This window comes from Crocodylus siamensis, chromosome 15, assembly GCF_052110815.1.
Source record: "Crocodylus siamensis isolate JL-2025a chromosome 15, ASM5211081v1, whole genome shotgun sequence".
In the NCBI taxonomy this organism is placed as follows: domain Eukaryota; kingdom Metazoa; phylum Chordata; order Crocodylia; family Crocodylidae; genus Crocodylus; species Crocodylus siamensis.
Genome location: NC_143409.1, coordinates 44,850,535 through 44,864,643, shown reverse-complemented (window position 1 = coordinate 44,864,643; position 14,109 = coordinate 44,850,535). Strand labels below are relative to the sequence as shown.

The 14,109-nt window shown below is 48.8% G+C and overlaps 1 protein-coding gene across 4 annotated transcripts in view; it reads right to left on the bottom strand.

Annotated features, from left to right (window-relative positions):
• Nucleotides 1-14,109, bottom strand: part of GRAMD2A (GRAM domain containing 2A) — a 63,674-nt gene that overhangs the window by 19,478 nt on the left and 30,087 nt on the right. For all 4 annotated transcript variants that reach the window (XM_090029208.1, XM_090029207.1, XM_090029209.1 and 1 more), the window contains 5 exons: nt 12,333-12,405; nt 11,638-11,741; nt 10,003-10,101; nt 5,447-5,518; nt 134-196 (listed from right to left, as the gene is read on the bottom strand). In XM_090029208.1, the coding sequence (XP_089885334.1) occupies nt 134-196; nt 5,447-5,518; nt 10,003-10,101; nt 11,638-11,741; nt 12,333-12,405 (411 nt within the window). The remainder of the gene's footprint in view (nt 1-133; nt 197-5,446; nt 5,519-10,002; nt 10,102-11,637; nt 11,742-12,332; nt 12,406-14,109) is intronic.

Below are 14,109 nucleotides of genomic sequence, written 5' to 3'. Positions count from 1 at the left end.
CTACTAACATTTCAACCAAATGTTTTGCAGCCCACAGCATTAAGTCTTATACACTAGCTACAGAATCGCTTTACCAGTGGTGCTTCTGTGTTGCGGTTATTAACTCTTTTTTTTTTTAAAAGATGGATCTTACCAGAGATACAGAGTCCGGCTCCTCTGTAAATTCTTTCAAACTCAAACTCTTCTTACTGGAAACCTGAGAAAAGCAAGGAACAAACATTACTGACCCACCTCAGGCTCTGACTGGAAGCTACTACTCTGGGCACTGAATGGATGCAGAGGACCCCTGCCCCCACCCCCAGCCCCACTTCCAGTTCCTTTTTGCTATGCAGTTACCAGCACTTTGCCTTCTAGGCCTTCCAACTAGGATACCTGTACAGAAACTGGTAGCATATACAGAGGGGTTGCTAATATATATCTGATCAAGGGTTTTTAAAATAGAGTCAGCCTGTGCAGGATAAAAGCTGAACGTGGAGACATCAAAATATGAAGGTTGTTCCTATTTCCAGAACTGAGAAAAAAAAAAAACAATGAAACAAAAACGCATTCAGACACCACAGGTACCAACAAGTTTGAGCTTAAAAATATGGTTAGGAGGCTCCTAAATTTGAGTCCCAATATCCCAAAGACCACATGAGGCTTTGGGTAAATCACTTCTCTTGGTCCAAGCTAATCACCTCTGACTTAAAAGAGCAAGGAGTGCCCAGACCCTCTGGGCTGAGCAAGTTGGCAAGGCAAATTTTCATTCACAGTCATTTTTTTTGCCCTTTTGAAAATCTTTGTGTCCTCGACTGAGATGACAGCAAAATGGTGACAATTTTCCTGAACTGGAAATCCCATGAGATGTCATTTCAGATACATGGAACACAATGACTGCAGAATAAGATGTGTTCCCTGCAGATCCCTGGCAGTCCCAGGCAGCATGTTGCTGGGCAGCAGGACGTTCAGCCCTGCTGACTGCTTGCAAACTGGGACCCTCAAAAGCTTCCAGATCCCCAGGCCATCTGGCTCCTCAGACTGCCTGACTCCAGTATCCCAGGGAATCAGCCAGCCTCGGAGTCCAGAAGCTGTAAGATCTGTTGGCCCTGCAGTCCAGGAAATACTGGAGCTCTAACTCCGAGGGTCTTCCAAACGAGGAATGACCTGACAAAATGCTTCATCTTTGATGCACTGACAACATTTCCACCGGTTCTGCTTCTAGGGTTAAAATTACTGAGGTCCCCCCTAGTTTGGCTGAAAGGATGAGTCAGCAGAGCACCACGTTTTACCACCAGGCAAAACATTGCACCTCATGAAGGCACTTTCTGGATTAAGGATACTGCTGGCTTCCTCTGTTTCGCCCACGGATCTCAGAACAGAGCCATCCAGAATCAAGCTAGGGGGGCCACTTCTTTAGCAAGTCTCAAGGCAGAAGCTGGGGAGGGAAATCATGGAAACTGCTAAACAAGATGGCTCTGAGTATGAGGTGGTGCCCCACTGTGTGGGCATCTTCTTCCCTGCACTGCACCAGGAAAAGCCCTCCTTTCCTCCACTCTCTGCAGGCTGCTCTGCCCCAACCCCAGAGGCAGGGACAGGAAGATAAACCTGAAGAAAGGAAGGGAAACCCAGAGACTCCCAGCTGTGGCAGCAGCTGGACTGGTGGGGGGAGTACCACCCAGAAGGGAGCCTGCAGGCCACAAGTTAACCCCTTATGGACCACATGTGGCTTGCAAGTTAGACAGCCCTGCTACAGACCATCATCTCTGGTAGCACTACATCTCCCAGGACCCAGTGCTCTCTGCCATCTGACAGTGCAAAGAAACACATCATGGAAGTTATGGAGTTTCATCAAGTTCTTGGTTTCCATGACAAACAAAATCGTCTTACGTGTCACCAATTTAAGGACTAGCAGATTTCTTCCCTTCAGACTTTTGCCCCTGTAATTTCTTCTGAGCATGTTTGTACCAGGATTTTTACTCCAAAACTTTAAAAGCCCTGAAGACAGTTAAGTCAAGCAAATACCAGCAAACTAATAGGACTCTGGTGAGGTTATAAATAATGCACGCACACTCCATTAAAACAGAGACTTCACTGGATTCAGCCTAGTTTAATCAGTGACCTAGAAACTGCTAACCTAGCTTACTGCATGCAGCTAAGTCAAAACTCAGTCTGCTGCACAACACAAGAATTAATCATAATTGGCCCAATTCTGCTGGCAAAGACAGTTAAAACAGGATTGCTCCCAACGTTACAACATGTGTTTTATAATATGAATCCATTAACAGCCAAATGCTTTGGGAGTGAATTTTTTCCACACACTGGCCCATCATTTGTCAAGAACCATATCTGTGTCTAGGTATGAACCAAATGATGAGCAGTTACTTGAAGCAAAGGAGTGAAATGCAAGACAACTGTAGCTAACAGGACAGCTATTACATTTTCTGGTCGGGATTTGGACTCCTGCCTCTATATGACAAACGTAAAAAATATTTTAAAAGCCAAAAAGTAGAAGGCAATGTATTTTAAAGGGGAGAACGTCCAGTGAATGCTTTTTAAAATGCAGCACTGAAATGTTTGGGTCATGCAATTTAGGATATGTACTTAATTTCTGCTCATCATTCCAGCATCACTATATTTAATGTATAAATTTTCAATATCTCACACACACACACTGATAGGAAGCAGGTTTTCTGTCTGTCTGTATTTCCTGGTACAAAGCATATGGAGCCTTTCATCTTCAAAGCACTTTATGAACATTAAGTGATGAATTATTACAATGCCCCAGGGAGGCAGCAAAGCAGAATTATGCCTGGTTTACAGAGAAGCAAAGCAACTTGCCCAAGCTTGCCAAGCCAGACAGGGTTAAATGTGGGAAAAGTGACCTGGCCTTGTGGTTCAAGTGCAGAGAAGGCCAGATCGTACTCCAACGATTTGGTGCTCAAGAGGCCCAAGCACAATCCTTTCTGCCTCCAAGCTGGAGTCTCTAAAAGGCTCTTGATACAAAAAGGTGAGTGGATCATCTCTTCCTCACTGTTTTTTTGTGCTTGAAGCTGAGATGACAGTGTTACAATAGTACGTGCACTGGTAGATTTCCAGGGTAGGACAGGATCAGGCTTAGGCGTCAGGCTTAAGTAGAGCAGGATCTGGTTCAAAGGCTAGAAACAGACATTGTCAATGAAACAGATCAGTTGTGCTGTGATGTGTCGCGATACAGCTGATCTGCTTCACTGGGCACAACACACGTTGCCCCTTGTCCTGCTCTTGAGGGACAAGGCACCATGTGATTTCCCCACTTTCCCTGCTCAGCCAGACCTGCCCTTACGATTGTGGGGAATGGGTCTGGCTGAGCAGGGACCCTTGATTTCCTTACTTACGGAGAGGCACCCTCATGTTCCCCAGGGAGCCTTTCTGTAACCAGAAAAAGGAGGCAGGTGCCCCAGGGGCTTGAGGGGCCCTCAAATCCCCAGAGCATCTACCCAGGGCAGCTGAAGAATAGGATCAGCTCAGACTGCCTGTACTCTCCTGCCACAGGGTAACAAACGTCTGCCACAATAAAGCAAAAGCATCTATTACTACCCAACTGCAACTATCTCAGGACATCCCAGTCTTGTACCCAGACCTCAGCCACTCCCTGTTCCCTGACAGCCACTTCAGCAGCTGCTGGAAAGAAAATGTTCCATGAGCTCTCCCAGAAGGAAGTATAAGTATCTGCCACCCATTAAATCAATACAGACAAGGCAAGGGAGGCTTTGGTCTTGTGTGAAGGGGAAGAACCACTCAGCTATTAGCTTCCCTTAATGGTGAAAGAGTCTAGTCAGTGGATTTGCCCCCAGTGGCCTCTGCTGCTTTATTGCAAATGGGAGAACTGAAGCAGTAGCCTTGCCTATAACAGAGCTACCGGAGTTGGGATTACTGCAGCAGGTAGCTGAGCCAGTAGAAGATTCTACCCAGCGGCCTGCAAAGTGCAGGGGAAGCCCTGGCTGCTGACAGCCCCAACCATACCAACCAGGCCCAACAGCAGCCAGTACGGACGCAGCACTTTGACGGGACAGTGAGGACCCCAGAGACACCCACGTTCATGTCTACGGCGCTATTCTGTACCTCCCTGTTGTGTTCAGATAGCACATTACCAGCCTGGTACAAGGGCATGTGCCAAGGGAAGGGGGTCTGTGCATCTTCCAGGCAAAGAAAAAAGGGCTTGTGGGTTTGTTCTGGCCACATCTTATTTCTGGTTACCCAGGTTTGGCCATTCTGTCATTTGCCTTTAATGGATTCACAGAAGTTGAGGGCTGGAAGGGAGCTTGTGAGATCACCAGGTCCATCCCTCCTGCTCTGAACAGAGAGAGACTGGTGGGGTCTGGTGTATCATGTACCATGTCACCCCCCTCTGGATTGCCTTGGGAATCCTCTAAGTAGCTGATGCCATCACATACCGCCCACTCACCAAAGGGAAGAGTTGGGCTATGACAGCCTCCATGCTCATACTGTCTAAGAAGAGACACGTGGCCAGCACCCAAAGGAAGCCCCAGAATTATCAGTGCATCCAAACCCTCCTGTTCTGTTAGGAACACAGATTTCACCACCCAGCAGTTCAGTTACTAAATCAGGGGCCACCAACAACACACAGCTGAAGCTGAAACTACCCAGACACAGAAGGAAAAGGCTTTAGTTTCACCTGCCCATTGCAGCTGCTCTCTGCCTCCAGAGGTGAGGAGTTTGCACCATCCTCCCTGTGTGTGCATGATTCAGTGGGCAAGTAGATTGGGCAATAAATGAAGCCATGAAACACAGCCTGATGATTCAGATTACGGCTCCATGTCCCAACTCTCCAGGGTCCCCCCTGCACCAACGGTTGTGATAGTTATCATTAGAGAGTACATGGAAAGATTTCATAGACATTAGGGCTGGAAGGGACCTCAGAAGATTGAGTCCAATCCACTGCCCCAGGGGCAGGAAGTCAGCTGGGGTCAAAGGATCCCAGCAAGATAGGCGTCCAAATGTTTCTTAAAAGAGCCCAGAGTAGGTGCTTACACCATGTCTGGAGGGAATCTATTCCAGGTCTTGGGGGCTCGGACAGTAAAGAAGGTTTTCCTTATGTCCAGTCTAAAACAGTCTTGGAGGAGTTTGTGACCATGTGACCTTGTCATCCTTTGGGGTGCTCTGGTGAACAGGAATTCCCTCAGATCCTGATGTATACCCTTTTTATACTTCTAGTCAGCCACGGGGTAATTCCTGAGCCTGCACTTTTCCAGGCTGAAGAGTCCCATGACTCTCAGCCTCTCATCATAAGGTCTGTTCTCTTGCCCTGAGAACAGATGCTTTCCAGGGGAAAAGGCTCTAACTACAAGGAGACGCATCACAAAAGGTCCATGCGTGGGACGCCAAAATACATCCACCCCAGCATCAGCACCATAATTGTTCATTGGGTCTTGCTCTCCCTCTAATATGTCAGCTATCGGGTTTGTACCTGCAGGTGGGTGCAGACTCTCTTCAGCACATCATACACGCTGTCTCGGGAGATCAGGGACACAAAGATGTACTGAAAAGAAATAAAGAGAGAGTGGTGAAACTGCATGGCCACCAGCCTACCACGCTGGCTCTGATACACAGGAGCTGCTTAAGGGGCTGGATCCTTTCTTTGCTTGGACGCTCAGAGTTCAAACCAAAAGCATGTGGCCTTGCTGGCTACTGGTTCAACAGCGTTCACATTTCAAAAGCTCCAAACTCGGTTAAGCACTCCATTAGGATGCACAGGAGCTGCAGACTCAGCAAGAGAACAGCTCATTTTGTAACCAGAAGATACACACATGCTTACTCGCATCATAATTTTATGCGCACATACACACACACAAACACGCAAAAGGCCAGGAGCCCTGCAAATGCCTTTCCCAGGAGGGCATATAGGGTGGGAGTCTCAAGGATTTACCTAGCTCAGCTCCCATTGATGTCCATGGTAGTTTATCACTGGCTTCAGTGCAAGCTGTCTGGCCAATGCTGGGTACTTTGGGGGAAACCTGACTTTAAAAGAAAGGATATTTAAATATAACAAGAGCCTGCTTAGAGGAGACACCCCCATTTCAGTGAGAAACTAGCTCTACTGGGTCTTGCAGAGTCAGCTGTTTATCAGGACTAAAATGCAGCTGCTTCTGGGCTGGAACATTGTCTTCTCAGCACTGCTACTCAGCAATATGGGACAGGACATGAAAAAAATGACCATTTCCACTGTGACTCTGGAGGACTTTGGGATGCTAAGTCCTGGAGCTACAGCCAGGAGGCTGGGGACAAATTGAGATTATTAATTACTCAGAAGAATCAGACATGAACTTTTACCAGAAGGCAGAGGCTTCAAGTGTCACGATGTTCTAGCACTGGGAAGGCCACTAGCTCAGCACTGACTCATCCCTGGGCAAAGTGCCACCTGCCTCATTGCTTCCTACAGCATGACAGAGGGCACAGACAAAGGCAGCAGGCCCTCAAACTAACCCCTCGAGTGTACTCCACAATGTCCAAGTCCTTGATCTCCAGTGCAAGTAGCCTGGAGAAAGGGCTATGCAGACATTTATAAGAGCCTTTCCAGAGTGCACGGTTCTGGCAGAGCCTGCTTGAGCACACACTGAATTGGGAAGAGAATCTGGATGGAGGGAAAGCTTTGCATCAAGGGGAAATACCTGCCGGGTGACTATGGTGGAATCCAAACCACAGCCCAAGCCCAGGCAAGTGTGAAGCCCTTTGGCAAATTAAGTTTTAAAATAAAAAAAAGTGATAGTTCAAGCTTCTTAGCCTTGATGAGATTAAGGAACTGGGATTGTTTCCGTGCCTTCCTAACCTGCCAGTAACCTCAAAGGAAATACAGAAGGAGACACTGAAGAAGAACACAGATGAGTAAGGTGGTTAGCCAAGTTAGTCTGAAGTCAGGCAGAAGGCAGGGCAGGGTGGCACCTTAGAGACTAACTGGCTCAGACACATGACCTTTCATAGGCGACAGCCTATTTTATCAGACGCATCTGACTGTCCCCAACAAAAGCTTCTACCTCTGTGAACCAGGTTTCTACGGTGCCACCCTGCCCTGGCAGTAAGAATATCATGTTTGACCTCCAGAGGGCCCAGAGGGAAGTGTTTATTCTCCCACAGCCAAGAAGGTCAGAGCCAAGCAGAATTTCTCAACCAGGGCCTGTTTTCTCTGCTACTTAGCTCTACTCTCACATTCCAGTGTCAGGCGGCACAGCATGTACAAGAGACTGGCAGCCTCCAAAAGCTCCTCCCAGCTTCAGTTTTGCCAAGGTGAAACTGAAACCCCTATTAAAAAAAAATCTTGCCCGCAGAAGATGTGTCCTCTGTTACTAATTCCTCCCCAAAAGATTTTCTTGGCAATCCAATGATTAGATGGGATTTTATTTTCTAAAAGCTCCTCTTCATTAAAATTTGGTCCAGATTTTTAATGGCTTAGCCCCTAATTATGCTCCAGCTGTGGAACCTCATATCCTGGATAAGAGCTTCTGCTGGCACTAGGCAGTATGGCATTCAGAAAAAGAGCATGTGATATAAAAGTGCCTGGATTTAACAGAAGCACTACATAACTGGGCTTCCATGTTAGGAGAAGTAGGCCAAGGGTGCTGGAGGAACACGCAACTCTTGATGTCATTGCTGACTTAAAATAAAAGCAGAATCAAAGAGAAGTAGGGCAGAAAGGGACCCCCCAGCAGTCAGTTAGTCCATCCTGCTGCTTGAGGCAGGATCAGCCCTATCCAAGCCAATGGGATGTCACAGTGTACAACAATTCACTGCTAGAAGGGCTTGAATACCAAGTTCTGCATTAGAAACCCTCAGCCATTACCTTCAGCTCATGCCACCTGGGCTGCAATAACATAAGACAGGGGTTTTCAACCTTTCTTAACAAGTGTACCCCTTTGGCCTCAAAGTTTCAGATTGTATACTCCTTTATATTTTTTTTCTTGTTTTTAAGGGGGGTGGGGGGCGCAGATTGAGGTCCCCATGGTGCAGGAAGGAGTGGGGCTGGGCCAGGGGCAGGCACTACATAGGCAGAGGAAGAAAAAATTATTTGGGGGGAGTTTGAGCGCATGCATGTTCACCCCCACCCCCCTAGTAGGTAAGTCTTTGGGAGAAGGGGCAGGGGGAGGGGAGGGCAGATCAAGGCCCCTGCGATGAGGGAGCGAGCGGAGCACAGGCAGGAGCAGGGGCTGGAAAGTGGGGCCAAGGCCAGGCTGGGTGGTGGGACAAGTGGAGCCCAGCAGCTTGTCCAGGGGTATGGCACAGGGGAGCTAAAGGCGGGGGGACACGTGCCTTCCCCTTGGCTGCCCTGTGGTGCACACAGCAGTGGGAGCCCACCTCTGCCCCCCCTGGATGAGCCACCAGGCTCCAGTTGTCCCACGACTTGGCCCAGCCAGGGCTCTATTCATGGTGAATGGAGCCCCAGCCAGGCCAGGTGGTGGGACAACCCCCGCAGTGCAGGAGGAAGTGGGGTGGGGTGAATGATTCACCCCTGCCCCTGCCCCACTCCCTCCTGCAGTGTGGGGGTCTCGTCTGCCCCCCTCCCCCGAGTCCAGTCACAAAGAAAGTGAGGGAGAGAGTGATGAGGTGAGGGAGGGGCTCAGGCTGGCGCTGTGCAGCTGGAGTGGGGCGTGAGACTGAGCTGCACAGGGACAGGGGAGTGGGGTGGCTCCCATTGCTAAGTACACCTCCAAGAGGGCATGGGGGCATGTGCCCCCCCCCCCCCCCCAGATCTGAGCAGGGGGCAGGGTGGGCTGCAGCTGCAGGCTGGAGCCAGGGCTGCACTGGGCTCTTCCCCGCAGGGCCTGGGCCAGGCTGCACTTGGGGCAGGCAGTGGTGATACTGGGAGCGGGACTATGGGAGGGGCCATAGCACAGCCAGGCCCAACACCACCTTGGGAACAGCCCAGCGCTGCCCCGGCCCACAGCAGCACACGGCCGGCCCTGCCCCACATGTTGGTCTGGGGGCATGCACCTCCCCCACGTGCCCTCCTGTGGGGTGCATGTAGCAGCAGCACGGGGGAGGGAAGGCACGCATGTGGGAAGAGGGGCTGACACACAGTGGCCACCCCCGCCACCACTGCTGCTGCCCTGCTCGGCCACACGCCGCGCCGCTTTCCCCTGGCTGGTCATGGCTCCGCAGGCTGCTGATCGGCTTCGCACCTAGCCAATCATGTGCTCCCAGGGGTGGGCACAAAAATACACTCCCCCCACCATTCAGACCCTCGCAGCTCTGCTGTAAGGGGGTAGCAGCCAAATCAGGAAAGTGAGCTGGGGAGGCGGGCGGGGAGGTGCCATGGTGTGCTGTGTAGGGCTGGCGGCACCCAGCGTGTCCCTCCCCTGGGTAGGAGGCAAACGTGTCAGGGGAGATGACACTGTTGTGCCCCAGGCTGTGTTGTCCCCGCCCACACCGCCTACAACCTTTCTAAGTACCCTTGGGGTACGCATACCCCTGGTTGACAACCCCCGACATGAGATACTTTTATGTTTCACGGGATTCAGCCTTTATTACCTGGTTAGAAGCCACACTAGGAACTGGGGAACTGATACTTTTCCCTCCAGGTAAAAACTAACCCAAAAGCCCAGCACAGGACTGGGTGAGAGGAAGCATGATACCAGGTTCTGATCAGTCCATATTCCCTGGCACTCTTTGCAGAAGAGACATTACAATCAGCCAAGTGTACATCAGCATGCGGCACCAGGCAACCTTCCTATATGCCAGAGTCCATGTGAACACCGAACTCAGTCCACCTTCGCTGGAAGCTCTGCTGCTCAAATTGACATTTGAACAAACAAGGCAGACATTCCCACCAGTCCCTCACTCCCTCAGGAGCCGGCTTCAAGGGTTCAGCTGGAACGCAGTGGAAGTTTGCCAGGTTGTTCAGTTCCAACCAGAAACGCACTGAAATTCAGAGGGTCCAAACCGAAGCAAAGGCTCTTAGAGCTGTAGTGTTTATTTTGGTGCCCTGGCACTAAAACAGCTAACAGGACATGAAGAGAAGACCCAAGATATTACCTTTCTGTTGGCATTGGTGGTGATAGCCAGGCCATTGGGCAGCAACCGGGCTGTCTTGTGCTTTTTTATCAGCTGCACCGAGACCACTGGGATAACCACCTGCAACACAGAACAGCACACACGTGTTATAAGCAGAGCTGGAAGCATCATAAAAATCCTATGTGGGCAGATTCTTCATTCAAAGCAATGTTTGAACTTCGTGCATTAAATAAGCCATAAGGCCACCTACTGACTGGTAAGAATCAAACAAAACATGAACAGCTGCTTTTAAGTGGAGCGCCATCCATCTTGTGCACTGGCTTGAGGCAGCAGGCCGATAGGAAGGCATTATGCATCATTCATATCCATGAAGTCTGTTCTGAGCTATCTGATACAAAGTGGCTAAATTAGGGTTGCATGGACAACCCTAATTCTGGTACCTAATAACTTCCGAATGCCTGGCTTGGTGGCCTTTCAATGTGTATGTGTATGTGCACATGCGTGTTCGCATGTGCATGCACACAATTGCTTTACAAATACAGCAATTTAACATTATCTGCTGTCTACTGTCTACACTAGTTGCCCAAATATTGATTGTTGCCTGGAGGTAATTTTACTTGGACTGCTTGTCAGTACGTGTCACAGAACTCTGTTACAACCTTGGCTCCGAAACATTTCCTGCATCGACATTTTCAATACAGCTAAGGGAAAAAAGGATCCACCAGCCAATACAAACAGAGCAGCTCTCTATAGAGATCAGTCAAGGGGAAGAAATTAAAAAAAACCCAACAAAAAACAAACCCGCAAGTCCCTGGAATCAAGGCCACGGTTAAAAATAAACCAGGATGTGATTTATAGCTGAATAACTCCATCAAAACATGCTAAACTTTGAAAACTAACTAACATTACTTCTATCAGCTTTTTGTTTACATAGGAACGGCTGCCGATATAAATAATTCAGCTATTTAGCACAGTGTTAAAGGAAATGGGTTCTAAAAAAGTTCTTTATCAGATGCAACATTAACTCAAAACGTCAAATTATACTTCAAGCAGAAGGAGTTGAGAGAAATTCAAATCCGCTAGAATCCTTTGATCTTGCTGCAGAACCAGGCTTAGATTCTAAAATGTTTTGGGATGTGGAATTTTAAACAAAAGCAGGATTTGTTTCCAATAAGAAAGTTCTCCGGGTTATTGGATAGAGACGAGAGACGGAAGAAATGTCTCCCTTCTATACACGCGTACATACACACACATACAATCTTACTTTCTACACCCTTATTTGACACTCTTAAGAGATGACTTTAGTCTGGAGGGAAAGGAAGATGATTTCAGTCTCTTGGAAAAGAAGTCTGGCGAAAACAGCCCTTTGCCCAGAGCTAGGAGTCCCGTCTGCTAAAGCTAAATGGGGACTGCAAGGAAGGCAGATGCAGGCATTTGTATCCCAAGAGGAATGAGTTCTCTTTGGGAGTCAGTGTTGCTGACGTAAGCAGGCTGCAATGACAGAATGAGATGAGACACCACTGGGGACAGGTCAGTGGAAGCTGGGCTGGGGAAAGGGTGTTGCTGCCAGATGCTGGTATCTGTGCTTGGGCTTTGTGTTGAGATTTCAGGTCCTTACCAAAGAAAGGCAGGCAAAGAACATCAGCACAGCGTTACCTTGATGTCCTTCCCAAAGAGGTTTGCATAGAAGCAGAGCCAGTTGGGGGAGATGTAGAGCCGTCCCTGAATGAGGATGTCTCTCTGAAGCGCACAGGAGCAGACTGTAACACATAACGGCAGTATGGCAGTAGGAGCTACTACAGTGTGGACTATAAAACCAATGCCACAGCTGAAGGACCCTGAACCACCGCTGGCTGGTATCATCTCTGGGGACTCCCCCAAATTGTCAGTCACCTGACTGGAGGGGCTGCTGGCTACAGGTCTGTGGCCACAGAGGAAAGACATTCTCTCCTTCCCTTCACTATAGGGGCACCTGATACTAAAAAATGGCAGGGGCTCATCCAACTGCACCTCAAACTGATGCTGGAAAGCACTGGTTCTCCCCAGCAAACCCTGGTAACCAGAGTATAAGCTAAACAAGCTACCAGCACAGCTCAGGCTACGATGATCAAACTTCTAGGAATCCAGGACCCTGCAAAGACTTGAAGGCTCTGGTCTCCCGGATCAATGAACCCATTTGTCCTGCAAAGGGGCCCAATGAGGTTCTGCCATCTGTTGCCATCCCAGCCTCTGATCTCAGTCACACTCTGGCTGACAGCAGGGACAGTGAGGCCAGCTGGTCTTCAGAGCCTGTCCTCTCCAGGGCATGGTGGGCGTCTTATTGCTCCCTTGAGACTGCCTCCAGTGCTTACCTTTCAGGACGCTCTCCTCTGTGGGAATGTCCTTGAACAGCTTGTGGTACTGCAAGTTGCATTTAGTTGAGATCTAGAAATTAAACAGACACAGTCAAGTGGTTGAGGAACTATCTGGTGACCTTGTTGACACAGACATCAAGTCCAAGATCAAATGTTCCCCTTCCCATCTTCCCCTCTTAGATCTACCCCAGAGACCTTTGTACTACGGAAGAGAATTCATTTCATGTAAAAGTACAAAACATGCATTTAGGTGGGGTTAAATGTCACAATACCCCTCCCCACCAACATTTACTTCTTGGCTAGAGGCTGGGCAGAATCATAGTTAAGCCTAACTGGGAGACACTTTCACAGGTCATCTACTCCAGTTTCCTGCTCAAGGAAAGCTCATCCTTGTCTGAACTACCCCAGGCAAATGTTTGCCAAATCTGCATTTAAAAAATTCCAGCGATGGAGATTCCACAGTCTCCTTAGAGGATCTGTTCCCTGTGCTTAACCACCGTCCTCATTAGAAAGTTCCTCCTAATCTCCAGCCTAAATCTCTCTACTTACAACTTAAGCCCACAGCCTCCTCTTCTCAGAGCTCAGTGAGGATGGGACAATTCAGCCCTATCCTCTTTATAATAACCCTTTGAGTAGTTGAAGATGTATCGACATCCCCTACTAAATAATCTTAGGTGTCCCAGATTTTTCTTATACAGGTCAGACCTCCAATCATTCCTGCTGCTCTCTTCTGGAATCTCTCTCCCTCTCCTGAAGCATGGTGCCCCAGACAGGTCTCCAGGGGCAGCTTTAGCCATGCTAACGACTTTAACTTCAGTGTTGCAAGAAGCACCTGGACACGTATGGCTGCCACTGTGCCAGGCATCTTAAACTCTCAGAATTTGGACACAGAGGGGATAGGACCCAGATCCTTCCATTGCCAAAATGGAGGGCCTTGACCCTTGAGTTGTTTGGAAACTCCCTTAGCAAGGTGGCACAGCTGAGCAGTTCTAGTCTGAGCTAATAGAAGGCAATGCTGCACACCTAGACTACTCATTGGCTTTAGGCTCCTTTGTTCAGGTCATTTCTGGATGAACATTTGAGTTTCAAGTCAATTTTTCCCAGAGCCAAGATTTTTTGGCCTACCAGATTTACTTCCCCTTATTCACAAACACAGTGACAAACTTGCCTCGCACCCTTCATCAAGGCAGATCATTTGAGCAATAGTTATGTTTTTAAGAGACACCAAAAATAGAGTGTGACAATGAAAACGGCATTCAACAGCAGCATGGGTGTTCTCAGGTGGAAAAGGCATTGCACAGTCCTGTGGGCCTGACAGTCAGTACCATCTGCACCTTGCTGGTGTTTAAACAGTTCCATGTTTAAGAGCAAAATATATAGATGCAACTCACTGCTCTGCACCAGATTTGCTACAAGACTGTCCAACTGACCCTTTAGCCTAGGATTCCCCAATGACATCCTGTGAGCATCAAGTCAGTTTTGCCTGGGCTTAGTCTCAGACAGCTAATCTTATCTACATCTCAATCACCAGCAGTCAAGTCAATTGCTCCCTTGGGCTAATGGGCTCAGACAGGAAAGTCAGCTCTGCATTTCCATCGGAAACACTCAGAAGACATTAGCCCACAGGACAGAACTGGGAACTGCCCCTTGGTGTGGCATCTGTCTGGTATCTGCTACACTGGGGCTCTGATCTAGGACTAGGCTTCGGCTTCCTATGTGCAGCCACAGTAAAAATAACCACGACAAACCTCACGTGAGCCCCTGTGAACCAGGT